At 39.1% G+C, this 24,900-nt stretch overlaps 2 protein-coding genes across 5 annotated transcripts in view; one reads left to right on the plus strand and one right to left on the minus strand.

The window, feature by feature from the left end:
- ago4 (argonaute RISC component 4) lies at window positions 1–18,615 on the minus strand. Of its 2 annotated transcripts, none has more exons than XM_083524046.1 (18): window positions 18,369–18,615; window positions 14,865–15,036; window positions 14,629–14,749; window positions 13,813–13,994; window positions 11,003–11,139; window positions 10,772–10,906; window positions 10,536–10,623; window positions 10,117–10,264; window positions 9,703–9,822; window positions 8,003–8,164; window positions 6,883–7,016; window positions 6,096–6,280; window positions 5,777–5,936; window positions 5,316–5,631; window positions 5,088–5,222; window positions 4,885–4,986; window positions 4,603–4,802; window positions 1–3,146 (listed from the first exon to the last, which is right to left on the minus strand). In XM_083524046.1, exons 1-18 carry the CDS (start codon window positions 18,385–18,387, stop codon window positions 3,038–3,040), a joined length of 2,625 nt encoding a protein of 874 aa, XP_083380172.1. In that variant the 5' UTR covers window positions 18,388–18,615; the 3' UTR covers window positions 1–3,037. The 2 variants fall into 2 exon arrangements, with proteins under 2 accessions (XP_083380172.1, XP_083380173.1); XM_083524047.1 differs by having other exon boundaries at window positions 8,036–8,164; window positions 18,369–18,604.
- clspn (claspin) overlaps window positions 18,593–24,900 on the plus strand; it is an 11,433-nt gene continuing 5,125 nt past the window's right edge. Inside the window, exons 1-13 of one of the 3 annotated variants that reach the window (XM_083524025.1) lie at window positions 18,593–18,754; window positions 20,002–20,119; window positions 20,739–21,076; window positions 21,168–21,332; window positions 21,747–21,803; window positions 22,177–22,249; window positions 22,336–22,438; window positions 22,596–23,101; window positions 23,256–23,444; window positions 23,836–23,993; window positions 24,221–24,420; window positions 24,516–24,568; window positions 24,714–24,898. In XM_083524025.1, the coding sequence (XP_083380151.1) occupies window positions 20,068–20,119; window positions 20,739–21,076; window positions 21,168–21,332; window positions 21,747–21,803; window positions 22,177–22,249; window positions 22,336–22,438; window positions 22,596–23,101; window positions 23,256–23,444; window positions 23,836–23,993; window positions 24,221–24,420; window positions 24,516–24,568; window positions 24,714–24,898 (2,079 nt within the window). In that variant the 5' untranslated portion in view covers window positions 18,593–18,754; window positions 20,002–20,067. Of the gene's footprint in view, window positions 18,755–19,080; window positions 19,330–20,001; window positions 20,120–20,738; window positions 21,077–21,167; window positions 21,333–21,746; window positions 21,804–22,176; window positions 22,250–22,335; window positions 22,439–22,595; window positions 23,102–23,255; window positions 23,445–23,835; window positions 23,994–24,220; window positions 24,421–24,515; window positions 24,569–24,713; window positions 24,899–24,900 lie in introns of those variants that run through there. The other 2 variants (XM_083524023.1, XM_083524024.1) reach the window with 2 other exon arrangements.

Consider the following 24,900-nt stretch of genomic DNA (forward strand, 5'->3'; position numbering starts at 1 on the left):
TAGGCGTAAAATACCAATTTATTACTTTGCACAATAACACGAATAGTCCCTGCAGGCTAAAAAAAAAAAAAAAAAAGAAAAGAAAAAAAAAAAAAAAAAGGAAGAAGGGATTCTTTTTTTTTTTTTTTATGTCAAATAGCAATACATCAAGTGATGTGGCACCCTAATAGAAGAAGCCAGAGGAAGCCCCAGCAGGTCAACAAGAGCGCCCTCTATTGCTACTAGACAGGTCACACAGCCCAAAACATTAAAATACAGCACAAAAGCTACACGCACAAAAAAGAAATAAATTACAATACACTTTAATCCAATAACAAATTTTTATATATCAAAGAGGAGATCTTAAAAAAATCATGCTCTCTTAAAATCAAGGAAGTAGTGAGAAACCATGGGTCAAAAGGTTAAAAAGAGGTAATTCTTGCGTAATCCTGGAGAGTCTGAATGCTGCGAGTGTGAGAGTCATCAACATGGCACCACAGAACTACAGAGTAGCAACGTGGCATAATGTTGACTATCAAAAGGAGTGACTAAATTCGGTCTTGGTGCTCCCCAGTTGAAGGAGGAGCAAAAGAAAAAGAAGGAAAAAAGTACCTCGTTTTAGTTGGAGTTCTTGTCAAGACTGGACTCGACACTCCCTCACAGCATCCAGCCTGACCCACAGGACTTACTGACGTCTGTGACGGAATTTTCAAATCTTGTCAAAAGAGACTGGTCAATATTGCTACCCTAAAAACAAGCAGTCTCAATTAATTCATACACCTTAACAGGAGTCTTTTTTCCTTTTTCTGAGACAATAAATATTCTGTAAGAGATTTAGGACAATACTCTGGCATGCAAGCAAGCAGTCTAAAATTTATAGCTTTCCATAGAGCCTAAAGAGCTAGTCCACGAAATGCACATTCCCACTGATTGACACAAGCAAAAAAAACAACTCACAGAAACACTCATTCCCATGGGCAATCATAACCAACAACCACATCAATGAGAAAAATTATTATAGCTATCATTGTTCATCATTTGAAGTATATTGCTGTGCCATAATATGAAATTGGAATTATTGTCTTTTTACCATGTCTTTCAACCTGCTAAATCAGGCACAACTGTTCTGGCAAATATGGTAGCGCTGTGGGATCCACATTATAAAAATTGTTGTAAGAACGTGAAAACACCTTATTCCATCTTATTGCGAGTGATGCCTTTGCCCTATCCTTCTCAACAGGCCATGAGTCACGTCCTGAACAGGCAAGAGCTCAAACTCATTCATAGCAAACCTGTGGCTTTATAGATGGTTTATTACAAAAGGGTTTTTATTGAGCTGCCCACCTGACGAGACGCATACAGAGGCCCAACACTAATACATAACCCAGGACAAGGCTTGCAATCATTCAACCACACTATGTCAGGTGTTGTCAAAATCCAAGGCAGTGCTTTTGCTTGTGTCTCTTAGCAAATAATACAATGTTCGTTTTATTCCCATCTCAAAAGAAAAGATACCTTCAGACTTTATATAAAGATATAAATGTTCAACTCACAACAGCAATAAACACACATAAGTAAATGTAAATTGCAAATAATGGCTAACTATTTAAACAGCTTTAACTATCCCCCTGAGCCCTGATTGTCTTTCATCCTTCCTTGTCTAAACAGTATCCCCAACAAGCCACTGTTTGACGTGGGGGCAGAAATAAGCAAAATCGTTGCCATGATAATTCATTACTTCCGATACATAAAATCAAATGATAATGAATATCTAAATGATAATCACCTGAAAACAAAAAAGGAACACCAACCAAAAGCACTTTGGGCCCCACAACCATGGACAGAATGCTACAACATGTTCAGCTACAAAACCGGACTCACTCGACACCACCAAAATGACTCCTGGATAAATTCTTTACGCAACTGAGATTTCTGACAGTCTGATATACATAACAGCAACATTACAACAGTAACCATGACACTGACTTTATACACTAACAGTTAATATAAGAACAAAATGATTTATATTAAACTCTTACAAATCTGACTTGAGTTTTTTGTAGAAATGCATAAAAGGTAAGGGAGAGTGCTGTTATTTTTGCAAACATTGCCCTTTGTTGTCTACTATGCAAGCCTTTAATGGGGCAGCTTCATGTCCATAGCCATCCCTGCACCCTGTATAAAACCCATTCATGCAAGGATGTATGAGCTAACTGCCACAGACACAAAGGAACTTGGATGATCTCAGTGTCACAGCTGAAAACATTGAGAATTCCTGCTACACACAACCATCAGCTTATGCAATCCTGCAAAAATGTAAATCTACTGAAATAGGTTTATATATAGATGCGTCTTTTTTAATATATATTTATGTATGTGAAGCGTTATAAAATAAACTGAGGCATTTACAGCAGTTAACTCCTTGATATTTCCCTTTACAATTCAGTGGCCTGCCATGAAACGCACATACACACCATACACACACTACAAACACGCACTCACTCACACATTCAAAAAAATAATAAAAATGAAAGAAGAGTAATGGGTATGATACCCAGATCACCTCGCTTGTAAAAGACTGAGCAGAGAAAGTTAAAATACGATCATAAAAAGGACAAGTTTAAGCCAACAGTGGCCTGAGGTAAAAGTAGACAAAGTCCAGCTTAGCTGAGAGAGCCAGAGCTGTCACGACAAAAATGGCGCAGGTTTGCTCACACTCAGTGTATATTACAAAAAAAATAAAAATAAAAATAAATGACATTCAAAACTGAAAAACTAAACTCTTAAATGGCTCAATTTGATTACTCTGTGCCTTAGAGACTAGTGGTCTCTCAGTGCAGGATTGCTGGTGGGCAGTTCCACTGAGGATGAATGCTTCAAACATGCATTCAGCCCTCTGGCGTTGGAACCGCTTTGGTTGTGGATGAGGACATGAGAAAGACAGAAAGAGAGGGAGGAAAAAAGTTAAAAGAAATAGTAACTAGAAAAAGGAGGTTAGAAATAGAAGAAGTGAAGTGGAGTGGGAGCGTAGAAGTGCATCTCCTGCTGGTTGAAGCAGTTAGGCGAAGTACATGGTGTGCTGGGTGTCATAGTGAATCTGCACTGCCTTGGCTAGGGCCTGAGGGTCCCGACCATTACTCTGGCCTGATACGTGACTGCCCTCCGCACTGCAGAAATGTGAGAGAAGGAAATCAATTCAACCTTCAGAGAAATATATAATCAAAATGACTACAACTACAGCTGCATTTTCCCTCCATTTTGTTCAGTTTTGACAAATAACTCAAGCTCCACTCCATAACATTTTCTAGTGCCTGGGATACAGACACTATATACTTATTTTGAAATAATGGAGTATAATTTGTCTCCATGTTTTCTCTCATATACAGTACAGACCAAAAGTTTGGACACACCTTCTCATTCAAAGAGTTTTCTTTATTTTCATGACTATGAAAATTGTAGAGTCACACTGAAGGCATCAAAACTATGAATTAACATGTGGAATTATATACATAACAAAAAAAGTGTGAAACAACTGAAAATATGTCATATTGTAGGTTCTTCAAAGTAGCCACCTTTTGCTTTGATTACTGCTTTGCACACTCTTGGCATTCTCTTGATGAGCTTCAAGAGGTAGTTACCTGAAATGGTTTTCACTTCACAGGTGTAATAAGTGTGATTTCTTGCCTTATAAATGGGGTTGGGACCAAATTTGAGATCTTTGGTTCCAACCACCGTGTCTTTGTGCGACGCAGAAAAGGTGAACGGATGGACTCTACATGCCTGGTTCCCACATTGAAACATGGAGGAGGAGGTGTGATGGTGTGGAGGTGCTTTGCTGGTGACACTGTTGGGGATTTATTTAAAATTGAAGGCATCCTGAACCAGCATGGCTACCACAGCATCTTGCAGCGGCATGCTATTCCATCCGGCTTGCGTTTAGTTGGACCATAATTTATTTTTCAACAGGACAATGACCCCAAACACACCTCCAGGCTGTGTAAGGGCTATTTGACCAAGAAGGAGAGTGATGGGGTGCTGCGCCAGATGACCTGGCCTCCACAGTCACCGGACCTGAACCCAATCGAGATGGTTTGGGGTGAGCTGGACCGCAGAGTGAAGGCAAAAGGGCCAACAAGTGCTAAGCATCTCTGGGAATTCCTTCAAGACTGTTGGAAGACCATTTCAGGTGACTACCTCTTGAAGCTCATCAAGAGAATGCCAAGAGTGTGCAAAGCAGTAATCAAAGCAAAAGGTGGCTACTTTGAAGAACCTAGAATATGACATTTTCAGTTGTTTCACACTTTTTTGTTACATATATAATTCCATATATAATTCCACGTGTTAATAGTTTTGATGCCTTCAGTGTGAATCTACAATTTTCATAGTCATAAAAATAAAGAAAACTCTTTGAATGAGAAGGTGTGTCCAAACTTTTGGTCTGTACTGTATGTATGTATGTAATGTACTAATATATATATATATATATATATATATATATATATATATATATATATATATATATATATATATATATATCTCAACATGCCAATGTTTTACATGCCACACAATATATATGTAACTTAATCTTAAGGAAAGCTCTTCTGACGGAAAATTGTGAAGTACCTGTCGTGGTCTTTATCCACTAGGTGATAGCGGGCACGGAAGGCGACAAGTCTGGCGTAGTATGCGGGTGCGGGGATAGACACCGAGCGTGTACAGCGCACATATGTGTGGCACAGCTGGTAAGTAAGAAGCTGCAGCTCATCCGCAGTGAAGCAGTTGTCGTCCCACAGCACATGATAATGCGAGGGGCGGCTGGTGCCCTACAAAAAAAAACAGATTGAATTATAGACTGGGGGACAAATAAAGGTACAAGTAGACTAACAGGTAGAAAGTCAGACTTACCTGGATACCAGCATGACTGCACAGATAGAAGTCAAACTCTGATGGATGAGTGATGGTGCTGTCCACCGTAGTGCCTGCAGGAACATTACCACTCTTCCCAACCTGCAGAGGGCAAAAATCATTCAGGTTAAAGTATAACATAACATAAAATTACATTTATGACTGTAAACCCAATGCAAGATTAAGTGAAATTAATCACTTACTCTTTCAGCTTTGTCAGAGCAAAAAAGACGGGTGTGATGACGTTTTTGCACTACAATGTAGGTTATCCCTGGCCTGTAGTCCTCCTCCAGACTGATGCATGCCTTTCTAATGGCTATCAGCTCTGGCCAAGCAACCTAGAGTACACAAAGAGAAACAGCAGACACCATTACAAATACAGATCTCAATCAGAGACAGATCACATTTGGGACATACCATGTTGAACTCACCTGCTTCATCTGTCCCTCTGACACTCCCCCACGATAGTAGATGATGCGTGTGGGCTTAAAGCGGGTGGACTTGTAGAACTGGATGAGCAGCTCACGCACCATGTTAGTGAGGTCCTGGATTACTTCTTGGCTGAATAGCTGCTCCTGGGACAGGTCCTGTCGCGAGGTCTGCACCCGCACTGTGGCACAGTACCGGCTTGGATGGCCATCCATGCTACCCACTACTGCTGCAATGGATGGTTTCTTCCCATCACCTGCTGGGGGATGAGTGACGTCTGCACCCAAGAAGATCACCGGTTGCTGGAATACTGATGGTCTAAAAAGAAAAGAACATATACAAGAGCATAATTGTTTGTTCCTACTTACAGGCAGAAGGTCAAACAATATTTTGAAAAACTACAAATAAGTGTAATTGATGATTTGTTATAAGTTATAATTGCTACAGTGCAATTGATGCACACCTCTGATGGGGTACTAGAACATTGTTGATGCCACCCAGTTTAGCATTGATCTTGAGGCAGAGATTGGAGAGTGTCTGAGGGGAGGTCTTTACTACATTCTTCACCTGGACACACTGGGTTGCCATACCTAGCAAAGTATCTCCAACACGCTTCACCTCCGCTATAAGACACACAAAGTCAAATGAAATTCAGCTTTAATGATGGTCCATAATTCAGTACCTAATCATTAAAATCAACAAATATGTGGCTGATGAAAATGTCAAATAAAGTGAGGTTGTAAATTCTAATCTAGAATATAATCTTGTTTTCATCTCTTTACCATAGACTGGGGTTTTTCCAGGCAGGATGACCACGATGAGTTGCAATCCAACATAAGACATTTTAAGGTGCTTGAACATGGGCTCTACACTGTCTGCTCCCTGGGCATACTTGCAGAAGCAAGGCTGGCCCTGAATGGGCATTCCTGCATCTTTAGAGATCTTCCTCAGCTGGTCTGTGAAGCTCCTGAAAAGCAAAAGGCATTAAGTTTAGGGCAACTTTAATGAAAACCTGTTAATCCGATTTACTTGTTGTACAAGTTTAAATCAGTTAGAACGCAGTGACTGAACTGACAGCATTGGTAAAGACAGCATTCACTCCTACGTTTATCTTAAAAAAGCGAGTAAATAGGTAAACAAAATAGAACCAATCTGTTGGCATTTTAATTTACTGCCTAGTTGTCAAAGGACTAAATGATCTTTACCACAGAAAAGGCATTTTTCACCTAGTTGTTCATTAATCATTATTAGGTATGTTAGGGCAGTGTTATAAGCAATAAGAGTATATACGGTTTAGATTGGTGAAAAGCCATTTTCTGTCTTTCCTCAACAAGTTCCCTCAACTTGGCTTGAAAATCCCAAACATGGCACCATGTTCATTGTGCCAACTATGTCAAAATGATTAAAATTCTGAACTCACTGTAGCTTTTCTTGGATACTTCACAGCCCTGATTTAGCCACAGAACAATACAAAACCCAACCTTTTATAAAACACTTAAATAGAAGCTATTGCAAAATAAATTTTAATAATTAAAATACAATAACCAAAAATAAAAAAAAGATACTCACTTAAGCAAGTCCTCTCTGCACTGTTTCTGAGGGGCAAAGCAGGCCACTGCCCACACCTTAATTTCAATGCCTGCATAGAACTGCTTCCCCCTCATGTCCCACACGCCCTGGTTGGGCGTAGCCACAGTCTTGTTCTGTGGAAAGAGTCCCTACACTCTTAGTGAAGCCCATAGACTCCTCACAAAAAAAAAAAAGCATTGTTCAAAACAGTTTTTCACGAATCTAAATTAGTAACAGTCTAATCTTATAAATTGCAAAATATTTATATAAGCATAACAATGTCTACATTTTTTGTTTAAGCAATAATCCACCTTAAATGCATTTTAAATAAACACATGATCTGAGCAACTCCAATGTTCAGGGAATTCAGTACTCAATTTTTTTTGCATCAGAAGGATTACATGACCTAAATGCCAAAGATTCCATTTTTGGTTGTTAGCTTTTAATATGCAGTAATGTAACAGAAACTAAAAAGTCAAGATGACTTACACATACCATCAAATGTTAAACTAGCAAGTGGTTAAAACACGAAGCCATGTTTGTAATATGCAGTATAAAATAATGGGTTTTAGTTAATGCTTCACATTTTACCTAACATTTTAGACTAATTACAAATTACACACTTATGACAAAGCAATTATGCACTAAATGCAATCAGTTGATGAAATGACTGAAGTTAAACAAAAATGAGAGATTGCTTTTCTCTTTGCATCTTACATTTTTTGAAAAAAAAAAAAAACCAAATAATTCATAAACTAGAGTTGCACATGACTCTTCAGGCAAACAGAAAAGCAGTCTTTCAAAAGCTCCATACGTTCCTGAGGAAGAGGATAAGAATCCATTGGCCAGTGACTCGACTGATCAGGGCATACCTCAAAGAGCTAAATCCTTACAGCACTAATTCACAACTAAAACAATGACAAATAAGGGAAGAATTTATTTTTAGCATCTGAACCAACGAACTTAAAACAAAACACCAAGTAACCAATGTTATTAAACAGAGTCTGATCATCCTCCTCATGGTTAGTCCATTCATTCCACCACAAATCACAAACGCACACACTCGCCTGTGTTTATGGCCCCACCCATACTCACCCTGCACCCGTGCCCAAGTACTCACCCTGCCACAGTCCCTCCCAGTGTCTGTACTCACCCGGCCCCCATACTGTAGCATGGGCGCTGGGAGGACCCGCCCCGTCACCTCAGTCATGTCATTGTGTACCACGATGCCGAATTCTTTAAGGTAGGGGTCAGGGCCACCCACCATGCTGTTGCTTTTGACCTAAATGTAAAAAAAAAAATATATATTAAAAATAATTAATACATAAACACACACAAAAATTCTAGTAGCCAAAAAGAAAAACCAAAGAGAGATTTTAAGACAAACCTGTATGGCACAGTACAGAATAGCTCCAAGATAACAGCATTTTAAAAAATAAATAAATAAAACAGCTTTAGAGAAAGAAATTTTATTTCGAATATTGTTTTGATTTCATAAATCATAAAAAAAAAAAAAAAAAACATTTATGGCTTACCAACTAAAAGAATGTATTAAACTGATGTTTGTTAATAAAAAACATACATATAAAAAAAAAAAATTATATTTATATTATATACATGTTTTTTTTTCCCCCTTCGCTGCTTTAACTGAAGTTGGACAGCATAGAAATCACAAGTACATTTACCCTATATGTACAAGACTAGAAATGCAACAATGTAAACTTTAAACAAAAATAATTCTATTTAGTATGAAATGACTTTAATACAGAAGGTCCTCCCAGGTAAATGTTAACCACAGACAATATGGCTTAAATAATCAGCTGTCACTATGATTTCTGTTGTACTGATAGCAGCTTGTAAGCCAAAGCAAACACATTCTACATGTCGCTGGAAAATGTGAGGGAGGTGACACAAACAGCAATGACTCACTCATCCAATTAATTCATACATTTGTGAATGGAAAGTGAATTCTCAGTACATAAATGTTAAATCGTTTTTTTTCATTCCTGCTCACTACAATCTGCCATTTGGGTCATATTAAAGATGACATTTTTTAAACATCGTTTCCTGCTTTTTTTTCTGTGGACTGGCTGTGTGCATGAGGTTATGTAGTTCTTCTATGGCCATTGGTCAAAGTGACTAAAGGCTGATTTATACTTGCTGTTAATTATTTGTATCAAAAATGGCTGCAAAATGTATCCTGTGGTCATCTGGCATGGAGCTAGTGCGCCAATGTAAACAGGGGAGGTTGTAAACCACCACCAAAAAGTTTTAAAGAGAAACAGAGCTCATTGGTATGTTTAAATTTACTGTACATAAAAGTGCCATAAAACTCTACTTGGAAACCAAATGAGATTAATGAAGGATTACTGCTCCAACATGCCATCTAGTGGATATTGCCCTCAATCCTTCAGATGTACATAAACTCTGTATAAAAAAAAAATTTGCATAGCACCTGCGGCATGTACATTAAAAGTGATCTGTATTTGTATCATAAAAAGAAATAATGGGTCATTGTAACCCGACTAATACTGAAGAATCACTGTTGCAACACGATATGTTTTTGGCAGAGTTTTTAGCAAAAGGGTTGTACATTTAGAACAAAATACATGTTAACATGCAATAAATAGCTGGGAATCTGCTAAACACTGTCCATTGCACCCATAGTAAGGTTGAACTACACAATTTCCTTAAATTGGCCAAGCCTGGGTCATTTATGTTTCTTTCAAACACAAAAAAAAACAAAAAAAACGCTGAAATACTGCGTGACTTTGGATAAAAGTGTTGTACTGAGAAAGAATAATATGGGGTGCAGCTCACCAGCCTACTGATCTCCTCTTGGCGGTCAGGTGCTGAGCGAGCTGTGGCTTTGATCATGGTGGAAGTCTGGTTATCAGTTAACTTCTTTATGCAGCGCTGGCCTGCCACAATATTACAGACCTGAAGCGACGGACAAAAACTAAAATTTAGCTGCTTGTGAAAGGAGCACAGTTTCAAACATGAAGGCAAATTATTTAACTTTAACTAAATCCATATTTTCAGCCAAAGCATTTCACATTATAGAGCTTTAAGTGTAGAAATACAATTCGGAATAGATATTGTTTGTGGATTGCACCTTAGTTTTTTTTGCATTTTTGTATATATTTAGCACTGCATTTAAATTAATGGTCTACAGTTTTATATATCATGCAGCCACAGACTGAAAAAAGATCTAGAATAAATAAGACAACTCACCTCAAGAGGAAGGTACGTGTGCTTTTGTTCCTGCCCCACCTGAAGGCAGGGCAAATGGGGGTATTTAAGTTGTAGACTGTATTTCTGTTTAAAATATTGAGCTACTGTACATTCCATGGCTTGTCCGTTTTCTAGCTGCAAGGGAAACCTGGTAAAGCAAGAGTTTTTTTTATTAATTACAAAAGTGAAGGTTAATTTAGATATATTGATAAGGGTTTTATATTACAGGTCCTTATTCGACAAAACAACAACCACTCCCTCAACCCTGATTATTTAAATTAAACAAACAAAAAAAACAAAAAACAAAAAAAAGCCTAATAATAGTTTAAACAGAAATGCTTAAACTTTATGCATGAAGCATTCATATGAGGAAATGCTTGCACAGGAAGCTTAGTCTCAAACGTGTTAGAAAGACCCACGTCTGGTGGCTGGCTGGGCGACGGGTGACATTGCACACACGGTACTTCCTCTTCATCTGTCCACAGTGTGTGACCTCCACTTTCAACCCTGTTTACACAAGCATAACCAAAAGCATGTCAACAGGCCAACAACCCAGAAAAAACTAAAATCCTTAACAAATGTAATATTCATATATTTTTCATAACTTAAAGTCAATAAAGATTTTGTACTGTCCACACTGGAGCTGCAGACTCACCTCGGATCTCCTTGGTGAACTTGACACGTTGGGAATCTGTAAGGGGCTTGGTCTGCTCATTAATGTTTTGGATATCTAGAACTTCACACATGAACTCAATCACAGGCTGGGCACGGTAGAATGCAGTGGCTGAAACTATAAGATTTGAAAACAAGACAACAATAATGATTAGAATTTTGGTTACATGTCTGCTAGGACTTAAATAAAAAGATCCTGTTAAAGACCTCATACCATCAATGTTGAGCATCATGTTCCACATGGCTGGACGAACTGATTGATGGAACCCAAACCACACCTCTCTTCCTCCACCTAGCGGATGGTAATAACCTTCAGGGGGAGAAAAGAAAGAACGGCCTACAGGAGTGTACCTGCAACAAAAAAAACAATGTGATATTAAATCATTAACCATTATAACCATAAATCATCATACCTGGGGTAACAAACAAACAAAATATATATATATATATATATATATATATATATATATATATATTTTTTTTTCACACACACACACACACACACACTAATAATATATATATATATATATATATATATATATATATATATATATATATATATATATATATATATATATACATACACATACACATACACATACACATACACATACACATACATACATACACACGGTGAGGAAAATAAGTATTTGAACATCCTGCTATTTTGCAAGTTCTCCCACTTAAAAATCATGGAGGGGTCTGAAATTGTAGGTGCATATCCACTGTGAGAGACATAATCTAAAAAAAAAAAAAAATCCAGAAATCACAATATATGATTTTTAAACTATTTATTTGTATGATACAGCTGCAAATAAGTATTTGAACACCTGTCTATCAGCTAGAATTCTGACCCTCAAAGACCTGTTAGTCTGCCTTTAAAATGTCCACCTCCACTACACTTATTATCCTAAATTAGATGCACCTGGGAGAGTGGTGGCTCCAGCGGTTAAGGCGCTGGGTTGCCGATCGGAAGGTCGGGGGTTCGAGCCCCGGTATCGCCAAGCTGCCATTCTTGGGCCCTTGAGCAAGGCCCTTAACCCTCTATGCTCCAGGGGTCCCTTACGAGGGAAATATCAAGGTCCGTGACGTTGGGCCGCCTTCCAGTGGGCTCACGAACTGCAGGAGGGACCGTAAGGGACGGTGCTGTGAGGATTGGGCAGCAGTCGAAGGCGGGGGCCTGCTTAGACTGCTGCCCCGCGACCCGAATTACGGATAAGCGGGAGAAAATGAATGATGAATGAATAGATGCACCTGTTTGAGGTTGTTAGCTGCATAAAGACACCTGTCCACCCCATACAATCATTAAGAATCCAACTACTAACATGGCCAAGACCAAAGAGCTGTCCAAAGACACTAGAGACAAAATTGTACACCTCCACAAGGCTGGAAAGGGATACGGGGAAAATTGCCAAGCAGCTTGGTGAAAAAAGGTCCACTGTTGGAGCAATCATTAAAAAATGGAAGACGCTAAACATGACTGTCACTCTCCCTCGGACTGGGGCTCCATGCAAGCTGTCACCTCGTGGGGTCTCAATGATCCTAAGGAGGTGAGAAATCAGCCCAGAACTACACGGGAGGAGCTGGTCAATGACCTGAAAAGAGCTGGGACCACCGTTTCCAAGATTACTGTTGGTAATACACTAAGATGTCATGGTTTGAAATCATGCATGGCACGGAAGGTTCCCCTGCTTAAACCAGCACATGTCCAGGCACGTTTTAAGTTTGAGAATGACCATTTGGATGATCCAGAGGAGTCATGGGAGAAAGTCATGTGGTCAGATGAGACCAAAATAGAACTTTTAGGTCATAATTCCACTAAACGTGTTTGGAGGAAGAAGAATGATGAGTACCATCCCAAAAACACCATCCCTACTGTGAAGCATGGGGGTGGTAGCATCATGCTTTGGGGGTGTTTTTATGCACATGGGACAGGGCGACTGCACTGTATTAAGGAGAGGATGACCGGGGCCATGTATTGCGAGATTTTGGGGAACAACCTCCTTCCCTCAGTTAGAGCATTGAAGATGGGTCGAGGCTGGGTCTTCCAACATGACAATGACCCGAAGCACACAGCCAGGATAACCAAGGAGTGGCTCTGTAAGAAGCATATCAAGGTTCTGGCATGGCCTAGCCAGTCTCCAGACCTAAACCCAATAGAGAATCTTTGGAGAGAGCTCAAACTCCGTGTTTCTCAGCGACAGGCCAGAAACCTGACTGATCTAGAGAAGATCTGTGTGGAGGAGTGGGCCAAAATCCCTCCTGCAGTGTGTGCAAACCTGGTGAAAAACTACAGGAAACATTTGACCTCTGTAATTGCAAACAAAGGCTACTGTACCAAATATTAACATATTAAAATTCATACATTGTGATTTCTGGATTTTTTTTTTTTTTTTTTAATGTCTCTCACAGTGGACATGCACCTACGATGACAATTTCAGACCCCTTCATGATTTCTAAGTGGGAGAACTTGCAAAATAGCAGGGTGTTAAAATACTTATTTTCCTCACTGTGTGTGTGTGTGTGTGTGTGTATATTGTGATGTGATATATATATATATATATCCCTTACGAGGGAAATATCAAGGTCCGTGACGTTGGGCCGCCTTCCAGTGGGCTCACCACCTGCAGGAGGGACCGTAAGGGACGGTGCTGTGAGGATCGGGCAGCAGTCGAAGGCGGGGGCCTACTTAGACTGCTGCCCCCGCGACCCGAATTACGGATAAGCGGGAGAAAATGAATGAATGAATGAATGAATGAATATATATATATATATATTTTTTTATTTTTTTTTTTATATATTTTTATATTTATTTATTAAATCCCAATTTCTGTATCCAAAGAAAGAAAACAAACCATTTCCTGCAAAAGAGTGACCTTTCTGATAAATAAATACCAAACAATGCTATGACTTTAACCACATCCATTATTTTGCACTAAAAGGATATTACCGTAACAATCTGCAATTAACTCTCAAAGTACATTCCTAGAAAAATGAATGAATGAAGCCATAGCATTAACTTGCCTCATGGAGGGAAGGTGGCGTGTGATGACATCAAGGGCCTGCACGGAGTCCTCAGGAACCTCGTTTAGATGACCGGACAGAGCTTCCAGGAGCATCTGCAGACTGACCACCGACACCCACTGCAGAGACACCTTAAAAGTCTGATCCTTTCCTTCACCTGGCAAAGTCACTTCCAGATCCACCTGAAAGATACATTTTAAGAATGTAACAAAGCAAGAAACAGATGTAACAGATGTATGACAAAAGTAAATTCCATAAAAAATCATGAGGTGGCTCCTGATTTGAGAAATGCATTGTTTTTAAAGATCATCCACAGTTTCATAGGACATGTGGATGAATTATGATTGAGTGAAAAGTAAAAAAATACTTTATTGATAATCTATTTTCTATTAATTGAAATAGCTGAGGATGACAATATGCAGAGGTCATTTAAAGAAATGTATGTTCTGCATATTACTACATTATATGGCCAAAAATATGCAAAATCACCAATCACAAGAACATTTTAAACATCCCTTTCTAGGTTTACTGGAAGGAAAAGGGAAAAAAAAAAAGACAAAAAAAAGACAAAAAGAAAAAAAAAATATTTGTGTTACCCTTGAAAGTGTTTTTGATGCTGCTTCTACAACCACAAGCAAATGTGCAAATAGCGGATAGCATGTGATATTTAGACCAATAAGATACACTAGGAGGTTTCAGAACAAAAGACACATTGTTTAAGAGTTATTTGCTTGGTCACTCATATACTGTGTACAACAAGTGTCATAATTTTGCATTTAGAAGTGCCTTTCTGATTAAAGTGTAGTGCCAGCCTACCCGATCTCTTCCGATAGGCAGTGGATTAGCTGTGTACATGTTCCTCTTTCCATCATATCCAGGCTGCCGGTCCCCAAAGATCTGCATTTTGAAGTGTCTCACCATGGTATCAACCACCTCTCTGCACAACAAATGATTAAAATAAGTTTTTAATTTTCAAAAACTGATATCAAACCAATCATCATAACCATCGGCACATATTGTCTTTGACGTTTTCCCTTTAAGTCAAATTTTACCTGTTGACCCGCCGGGGGCGCTTCTCTGGCTTGATTTCAATGTCATAGTGGTAGACATCGATCTTGGGGATCTGCACCTGGAAGTGATTGGCCAGCAGGCGAATCGGCTTCCCCACCGTGCCCAAGCCAGGCCGGCGTGGTGGCTGGAAAAGGGAGGTAGGAGCAGGCGGGCCTACAGAGAAACACACAAAAACATGATTGTAATTAAAAGCTTTTTAAATCTGGATTCAGCATTTGGACAGAGCGTGAGTAAACAGAGAAAATACAAGTTTTGCCCTGGTTTTAACTCTCATCTGACAAACATCATAAAACAATGATACCCACACCCCCACTGTTCTAATACGGAGAAGCCAATCCAACAAAGTGAGTCGATCTCACAAAAAGCAGCAGGAACATGTGGAAAACAATTTATTGTGCAATTATTCTTAATGATGAAGTATAAATTGAGATTTGACTTTAATAAATCAGTAGATAGACAAATCCTTGTTTGCATTAAATGTGAATGTACAAGATTTCATTGTCTTTTCCTTTACTCTTCTGTGCATACAATTTGGGGGTACTGTACATTGTCAAAAGGTGAATGCCATAATGCGTCGACAAATTTGCGAGGTCAAAACCCCATGCTGCTCTTGCACGCTCCAGTTAGCACATAATCCACAGAGGGTACTGCAGCCTGTCCTAATCTAAAGCAGCCTCCTCCTCCTCCTTTTATTTAACTATGGCAGTCAAAATATTATGGTTGTCTATAAAAATTCAAGTTGCTGTACAATAGATCAACTATTTGGACTCAATTGGACTTTTTTTCATTCAAATTTTCTCTTGAAGCCCAAGAAGCCACCAGACTTGTGCACTTTATTTACACCTTTTCATTAGGTGTTAAAAAAAAAATGCGGCAATTCAGGGGTTTTTGCATTGAGCAGCAGTGTGATGCGCTGAGAGTGAGAAGCGGATGGATTAAACTGTTAAGTCAGTAATAACATTTAGCAAATAGTGAGCCGTCACTGACTGATCAAGTGGATTACATTACTCAGTACTATGTACAGCTAAGCAGAAGGATCATCCCTGACACTAGAAACACAGGATCTCACCACAGTGAGATGACAGAGTGAATCCCCACAACAGGTGCTACAGGATGCAGAATTTTTTTTTATTAATTAATTACTAAGCCAAACAAACACCATTAAAGACTGCATACATCCATTTTATGAAAGTTTTTTTCAATTATTTTTTTGTATTTGAAAAGTAATGACACTAAAACTAGAACATTTTTAGAATACAACAATAGTATTAGAATGCCATTATTTTCAGGCCTTTTTAAGTTGTTGGAGTGACAGTCACATTTGAGTCAATTACTGTCTGCTATATACATGTTAAAATGTAAAGAGTTACCATAAGGGGCAAAATCCTAAATTATTCAGGGGCCTAGAGCATGACAGATCTTAACTACTGCTGATGTAGGATAGGGACATTATTTTTTCCTAAATAGGCCTCATCCATACTTGTGTTTTTTTAAAACTTTGCCAACTAAACTGTAACCGACAGAATCTTCCCACACAGACCATACCTTCGGGGGAAAAAACTGTATAAAATGCAAGCATGTCAACATATCATTCAATGTGCTTCATACAACAGTGTGAATAAAATCCGTCATATGCTGAGAAATTCTGAATCATTTGCAACAGATGGCTTTGTTCTGTAACTCAGAAAACCATGCATAAACAAATGCTAATTTACTGTGCAAAGGAACATTAAATGGTCAGGCAACAGTCTACAAATTAGGTTATTATCATAAACACAACATTAATCTTGAATAATTACAATAAGCTTTCTAAATACTGCAAAAATATTAATTATTCAAAATAGTCAGTCAAGAAATGATTTCTTTTCCTTTTTATGATGTAAAGTGGATATTTATTACTGCCATTTCATATTAAGATCAAAAGTCAATCAATAAATCCTAAAAGGTAAAAAGGGCCAGCAAATTTGTATCTCTCAAACTGAATACAAATGAGGGGGGAAAAGTTCACAGCCCCCAAGGCTGTCTGGAGACCCTCCAAATCTTTCAAAAGATCATCTGAAAAAGTAAGTGTATGATTTAAAAAATCACAAATAAATAAATCAAGAAAGGCTAGGCAAATATAACCATAAAAATCACATGGTTACATATAATTTACATCATAAGCATAAATTACATCAGGTGTGAAAAAAGGCAAGCACATTACACCGGAGAAGATCTGACAGCTGGTTGGATGAACTCCGATATACTAGAAAATATATTTAAACAAAACAGCAATCTGATTATATAAATCAATTAGATATTTTTAAAACGTTTCCAAACCCAACAATTATCACCAATTTCAGAATGTGAGTCAAAAACTTGCAACTCTAAGCTAATTGGGAGCGATATGTAAACCTATTTTACAGTTACTGTAATTACTAGACAGATGAATGTGCCTCCGTAACATGTGGGTTAAAAACGAGGGAAAGTCACGGATAAACAGGTCTCAGTGACAATTTGAAATCCATGAGAATTTGACTTCACCATTTTCTCTGCTATCCGTGCCTTTAACACACTCAGGATCAGTATGCTATTGTAATGGAGCGTTAAAAAAAAAAAAAAAAAAAAACCCACATTGGCGACTCCTTCCGCTTTTCACAGCCTGGCCGCTCGGCACAGAGAAGGAGTGTTTACTTTTACTCGTTTAAACCCTTTTACATCCAGGAAGGCAAAACCTTCAGCGGATATGGGGCCTCCTTCCAAAAGCTTCAGGAATGGTGTTTTGTCCGCATGGACCTTAATGTTTTTGTCTGGCTGGCAGGTTTCTGCTGGCCAAAGCGTCGACATCAAACGGCGGGTGAAGCCTGTCTGTCTGCTAGTTCACCATGTGGGCAGCACCCCGTAAACCATCGGTTTATGGACACATTTACTAACCGAGCACATTCTTGCCATGTGCTTGAACTACAGTGTAACACGCCAGTATAACTGGCTGCCCCAAAATATTCCAAAGGCTTCCGTATTTTTATAGTGAAACGCGACTTCCTTTTACAACAAAAGCATCTGAAATAAGCAGGAAATAGTAGCAGCCGTCCAGCTGCCTAGATGTCTTCTCTTTTACACACACACACACACAAGAAAGCTTGTCTCTTATTGAAATCCCTATCATCGACTCCACAATGCCATGGAGCCTTCCGCACTGCTGGGTGCGTGTATTACAGGTTCACTGCGCTTCAACACAATAAATACCTGTCCCGACGTCACGCACATAAACACTTGTTGTCTCTTATACCAAGTATCTAATTTTGGGAAAGAACTACATTCAATTAACAAAATAATACTATTCTGGCAAAGCGACGCGGCTGCTGGTGTGTTTGTTTTCGTTTTCGTTCTCGTCCCTGAGGCCTACACAACAGCGCAGCCAAGCGAAGCCGCGGGCCACAGTAACACGCAGCGCCGACCTGCGCTCCACTGTCACCGTTCACGGTCTCCTCCTGTTCACCGCTTACCGGGTCCGAGCGCTTCCATGGCCGAGGGCTCTCTCTCCGTCTCAGTCCCGGCCTGGCGGCTCCGTACCGACACTGAAATTGGGGGCGGTATCTCGAAGCTTAATGGGGCTAATTTAAGAACTGAAAGGGTACGTATCCGTATACAGATCTGCGCGCTGCGTTGTCTTCGGTGTGATTTAAAGCAGATCCATGGGATTTTTAACTGAGCATGCGTGAGAACGTGCGCAGCTCATCGCGCATGCGCAATTGCGCAGCACATACAAAACAGCTCCAGGAGCCCTATGGATGAAGCGAAACGTGGCCTCATTAGGGAAAAAGCCCATCATTACACTAGCAGTATACCCACAGCATATAATTATCCAGGAACATTTTGATTAATTGAAAAGGTATGGTTATAAACTATGGCTTACTAACTTATTTACGTAGCCACTATGAAATCATTTGTATACACACCTGCCGTGTTAAGTTTATTGAAAGGCGAAATGAATGTTATTTGATTGCGATATGTTTATAGAACATTTGTAGATAATTGTTTGATATGGAGTGGGGGAAATGAAAAAAAAAATGTTTTGTGATACATTGACCAATGAAAAGCAGCGCGCCGACATTCCTAACCAATCATAGTCAGAGTAACCTTGCATGCTAACAAATCAGCCAATCATCAAGCTAGACGGTGATGACGCAGGCAACGCAGGAAGAAGACTTTCACTCCAGCGCGCGAACAGTTGAAAATTTTGTATGCCCTTTTCCGAGGATCAGGCGGGAGACGACTTTTGACGAGTAACTTCGCCCGAATGACTAAAATCCTTCCAGGATTCACGTTTTATGATTTCGCGTGTATAACATCGGTGTATAAAAACGTTGGGGTTTTTTTTGCTTATTTTATTATTAATTTTTTTTATGAGGTTCTGCGCCGAATAGCTTCAGTGGACAAAAGATGAGCCTGCTTCTCTCTGAGCGGGTAACAGACTACATAGTGTTTATTAGCTCACTCAAGCTCTACTAACTGCTTTACTCAGAAAATTATATATTCGGTAAACAAATGCTGATCGCAGAAATTGAGAACTAAAATTATAGTCGAATTTAAGACCAAATAACCACGAGTCAAGTGACTCGTAGCTAGCCTAGCTGGTTTGCTATCAGTAGCTTGAATCGACAGGTTTTTTTAGACACAATAACTCGTATATTTGAAGCAGGTTTATATACTAGTTAACTGGTTGTTTTGTGCATCTAAGTATCAGATTTTGACTGGTGATTAGATCTGTAGACGTGGCCTGCTCATTGAGAGTAATGGTCAGGAGCTTCGGAAGCTCAGTAGATGGGAAGCAATCTAAACTAATCAATGATTAATATTTATATTAAAATAATAAAAGGCTATTCGAAGGTAGTTTAAACCACAAAACTAACTTAGTCCTGACTTGTGATTTAGGATAATTTTACTGGTTCAACTAATCTGTAATCCCTCTTGAAATAAATGCTGGTTGATCATCACGTATACATTAAATGTTCTTGCATTCATGCATTTATTTTAACATGCATCTATAATGCCTCCAAATCTGACTCTGTGTAATCTATCAATGAGTGTGCTGTATGTGACAGGTGGAGCTGATTGACACTAGTGTTGTGTTCACAGCCTGTTGATCTCCCTTCTGAGATCCCCAAGGCACAGAGTGATTCAGACAGTGGAGTTGGTTCACCCATGGAGGAGGCTGTGACTGATGCCACCTCAGCTGCTATTCAGGCTCAAGAAGGTAAATTAAGTCTTGTCTGTCAGCACTCTTTGGATTTGTTTCGATCAAATTAGTTCATCAAGGGGGATTTTTTTATTTTTCTTTCTCTCTCGCTCTCTCTCTCTCTCTAGCATGTATTTTCTACACGTTAAGTACTTTTGTGTCATGTGTAACTGTTCGAAAAAATGTACTAAATTATTTGTATATAAAGAGCTGATTTGGTTATGTGAAAACTATACGTTTATTTTGTGTGGTGGAGAATTTAATGTGATTTTTTTTTTTAATCCGTATCTGCTATTATAAACATTAACAAGCCTATGGGACCTATAACAGCTGTATTTTCTGCTTCTTTTGAAAATGCTTCATGTAATCAAGGTTTTGTTGCTTGGGAAAACTATATGGTTGAGTGTCCTTTCTTAAGCCATTTAGTGATTTATTTAGGGAGTGTTTCTAATAGTGAGGCTCACTGATAAACACCATTTGAGATGGCAGGTAGGCTTTCTATTATTAATAGACATTAATTAAGGTGTTTAACTCAATTCTGCTTATATTTGCATAAACGGTTTGCTCACTGAAAAACAACAGGATCTTTTACTTTGCATAATCTGCTTAATAAAAGTGACAATATGTAAACCTCAAGATTCAGATGACGATATCATCGTTAACCGGAAGGCCCGCACCCGGAAGGTTCTCCAGGACAGCGACAGTGAGAAAGAGGAAGACCTTGACAAGGTGACTGAGGCTTTGGTGTTGTCAGAATCCAGCGGTGATGAGACGAAGTCCAGTGAAAGTAAGGGGCCGAAAAAGAGCAGGGGAAAGATGGTATCTCGGATTGCCATGGAAAGTGATGAGAGTGAGGAAGATGAGAGTCAAGGAAAACCTAAGAGAAAGACCAAAAAGAGGGGGACGTCAGAGCGACGCAGAGAGAAGGAGAAAAATGGAGTGAAACAACTGAAAGAAAAGACAAATTCCCCTGAAGTGAGTTCATTGGGGTTTTTCAAAAAAATTTTGTTTATTAAATTAACGTTGCTTACGGTCATTCTGTTTCTTTCTCTGCCTGTGTTCTCAGGAGTCCCCTTTGCCCAAAGCTTTCAATGACAGTGGCTGTCTACTGGGTGATAATGACCTGTTTGATGCTCAGCTCGAGGAGTCGGACACGGCGGAGGGGGTGGTGGAGGAAGAGGAGTCCCTAGATGCCATCAGAGCTGCTGTAAAAAAGAAGGCCAACAACAAGGTGAGAGAGAGGCACACGGAGATTGACAAATAACTAGCACAAACTTCTTTTTCTTCCCCAGGCCATATACTAATTCTTTTTCTTTTTTATTTATTTGAGATCTTGGGGTAGTTTCCAATTTAACACATGTTACTCTGTGTATGTTTTATAAAATGCACGCTTTATATTCACTTAAAAACAATATTACTTAAATTTCTATCTGTAATTGACTGTTATTAAATAATTTAAAGAACCTCCAATGAAATAACTAAACATTTGGGTTTATAGAGATCACAACCCACCAGAAACTCATTCCCCTGGCAGTAGTTTGCTAAGGGGTCATGTTAAAGAAGAAAAAAGAAATAATTGGATCCCAGCTTTCCTGACCCTGTGACAACCTCTTAATTTTCATTCTTTTTTTTGCCAATTCTGCAGCACCAATCAGATGACTCTGAAGAGGATGAAGGGCAGGAAGGCAGATCCCAGCGCAAGGTAAGACATTCAGTTGTAGGTATCTTCCCTGTACAGTGCAACGTTCTTGTGGGGTTTAACGTTTTATGACCCCTCTCCTTTTGATGGGGAATTGTACATGTACTGTACTGTAAACTCAAATTGTGAATTACTTGTCATAAATGTTTTATTTATTACTCTAATGAATAATAAAAGTTTTTTAAACATTTTTGTAATTTATTAGTACAAACTCTGTTTTAAAAATGTTTAAAACGATCAGAATTTTCGCGAGTTACTCTTCGTCCGGTTCCAAATGAAAAGTCACAAACTACGAGTGTCAAGGTCACGAGTATCTGGGTTCCACTGTATTTATTTGTTTCCATTAAATTATTTAATCACTTAATTGTGTCCCTAGGAGAGGAAAGCAGCAAGAGCAAGTAAGGAGGCAATGAAACAGCTCCACAGTGACAGTCAGAAGCTTGTTAGAGGTAAGTGAAATTATTCAGTGCTTGCTCATTTGAATTTCTTCACTCTTTAATATTGCCCTTCTTTGAATTCTCTTTTGGTTTACCAGAATCTACAATAGGACTACCGTACCATATGCCAGAGCCCAAAGGCATAGACCAATTCTTCAAGAGAAGAGTTCGTCCTGACCAACCTGCTATGGCGTTACTGAAGTAGGTACTTTGTGCATTATACTGTACACATTATATACAGTTTTGCCTAAGAAAGAAAATTGATAAGGCACATACAAAGTGACTTGATTTATGTATTCGTGCAGTGTAAGCAATCTTATTTATTTATTTTTTCTGTAATTGTTTCCCCTCCTTTAAGATCTGCCAAATACCAACACTGTATTGTTGTGGCATCTTCAACACCCTCTACTACACAAAACCAGTCTGAAGAACCAGAACAGAACCTGAACCGACAGGTGGATCTGAATGAACCCGATCCAGACAGCTGTATCCAACAGGACAGTGCTACAAATGAACCCAATACACAAACTGCTAATGAAGCTGCTGAGAAACAATTAGAGGTTGCAGGTGTTGAGCTCCAAAAGCCTGAGGCCATGGAAGAAAGTGTTCTTCCATCTGTGGACATGTCTGAGAGATCTACTAAAGAGAATCCTGACATGTTTCAGGTTCAGCAGACTAAGTCCGGGACAGGGCAGTCAGGACAGGGTGACTCTGTGCCTGCTGAACAAGGCACAGCAGTGTCTAAACCCAAGAAGGATAAGCTGGCTAGATTGCGTGAGCTGGGCTTGGAGCCTCCTCCTGTAGCAAAGCTGTGTGCAGATGATGGAACTTTTGTCCAGCTGGAACTGCAGCAGGCTAACCCTGGTGAGGAAGCGCTATAAAATGTTACAAATCGTGTTAACATTAAAGCAGTCTGTAGTATTTGGTTTTTGGTAGCTCAATTTTCTTTTGGGTAAGGTTCCTTGGCAGATTCTGTTTTAGCACGTTTTGTTTAGAATGCATGTTGTGTGTTGCTCAGGTCTAGAGGCTCTAAAAGAACGTTTTCTGAGGCATGTTCAGTCTGCACCACGATCTAAAGGAGAGCGATTACTTCATGTAAATGTGGTGAGAAAGGACAGCACTGCCTCTGGACAGGAGGAGCTGCATGCTGAATCCTTCACGGTCACCGTTAATGAGGAGGAAGAGAAGCCTACACACACTAAGCCAGGTATAGTCTTAAATATAACATTTAGATATTTGTGAATTGCTGTGTTTTTTAACTTTATTCATTTTAAGACTGTCTATAGAATATGAAGGAGTACCACTTTAGAATGGATGTCAATAGGGAGCTGAAAAAAAGATATGTTGCAAAATGTGTACAGCCATGCATTTCCTCTTGTCTTCTCCAATATTTTGATAGAGGTTTTAAAATTTGTTTTAAGCACATGCTTCCATATTTTAAATATTGCCACATTACCACCTCCATAAGGAGTGCCCTTAGAGCAGATTGAATCTCTCTTCTGTTTTTCATGGGAAAAATTCTTGTTTTTTATTATTATTTTTTTTTAATCTTATCCTCAAATGTTTGATTACCATTTTGTTCCTACGTTTTTCTACAGGAGAGAAGCTGGTTTTACTGAGGTCTCGTTTGCAGCAGGCTATGGCTATTCGCCGGAAGGAAGAAAGAGAACGTCGGGCTGCCCTTCATCGCTTGGACAATGAAGACTGTGAGGAGGAGGAAGAGGAAGAGGAGATGACTGAGTCTGAGGAGGAAGAGGTACCATTGTAAAAACAAACAAACAAAAAATTTTATTTATTTTTTTAACATTTCAGTTTGTTTAGGATTCTCATTACCAGCACATTTTTTATTTTATATATATATATATATATATATATATATATATATATATATATATATATATATATATATATATATATATATATAAAGTGCCCTTCTTCATTTTGTACTCTTCTGTTGCTCTTTTCCTAATTCTGACTTTATAGGGTGTTGAAGATTTGTTGGGTGATGGTGAAGATAGAGAGGAAGCAAACGAAGCTGAGAATGAGGAAGAAGAGGCAGAGGAAGCCAAAAGTGGTAATAAATCCAAGCATATTGCCTCTTCTTGCTTTAAAAGTCCATCTCCAACCCCCTACACTGATGGCACTCTGATGCTGTTTGCAGGCAGTTCTTGTTCCAGAACAGGGTGAGATTGTGATTGTCTGTGTATTTCTTATTTTGATTTTTCTTATTTACTTTAAGACTTTTTTTTAAACCCTAATGTCTTGATTTTATATTTAGGGATGGTGTTAGGCAGTCTGGGCAAGCCAATACTGAAAATGATAGCAAAATGGGTGAGTTTATAGTTTATACACATAAACTGTCTTTTTGGACAATGAACCTCAACTACAGGCTTCTGAGAAAATTTGGAGTTATATAAATAAGCACTAAAGATGCTTTTTATAGCCTGTAAAACTTTTCTGTTCTCTTCTCCCACAGAAGATGAGGATGGCCTTTCCTTGAACAAGGACAACAGTCATAACAGCAGCTTTGAACTGACTAGCTCCACACTCCCCTCATACCAGCCAGTGAGCCGCGCTGCAGGCAAAGGTCTTTCAGCGGCTGCGTTCCGCTCACCCTCGCCCTGCTTCTTCAGGCCCAGTTTCCTTGGCTCAGCCTCCAAGGT

The sequence above is a fragment of the Silurus aristotelis genome (assembly GCF_946808225.1).
Source record: "Silurus aristotelis genome assembly, chromosome: 21".
In the NCBI taxonomy this organism is placed as follows: domain Eukaryota; kingdom Metazoa; phylum Chordata; class Actinopteri; order Siluriformes; family Siluridae; genus Silurus; species Silurus aristotelis.

Bases quoted from the DNA above. Each gene is read 5' to 3' on its own strand.
- ago4 (XM_083524046.1), bottom strand. The intron at 13,995-14,628 runs GTAGGCTGGCAC...TGTATCTTTCAG, and splicing joins TGCCTATCGGAAGAGATCGG to GTGGATCTGGAAGTGACTTT. The intron at 5,223-5,315 runs GTGAGTTCAACA...TGTGTACTCTAG, and splicing joins CAGAGGGACAGATGAAGCAG to GTTGCTTGGCCAGAGCTGAT.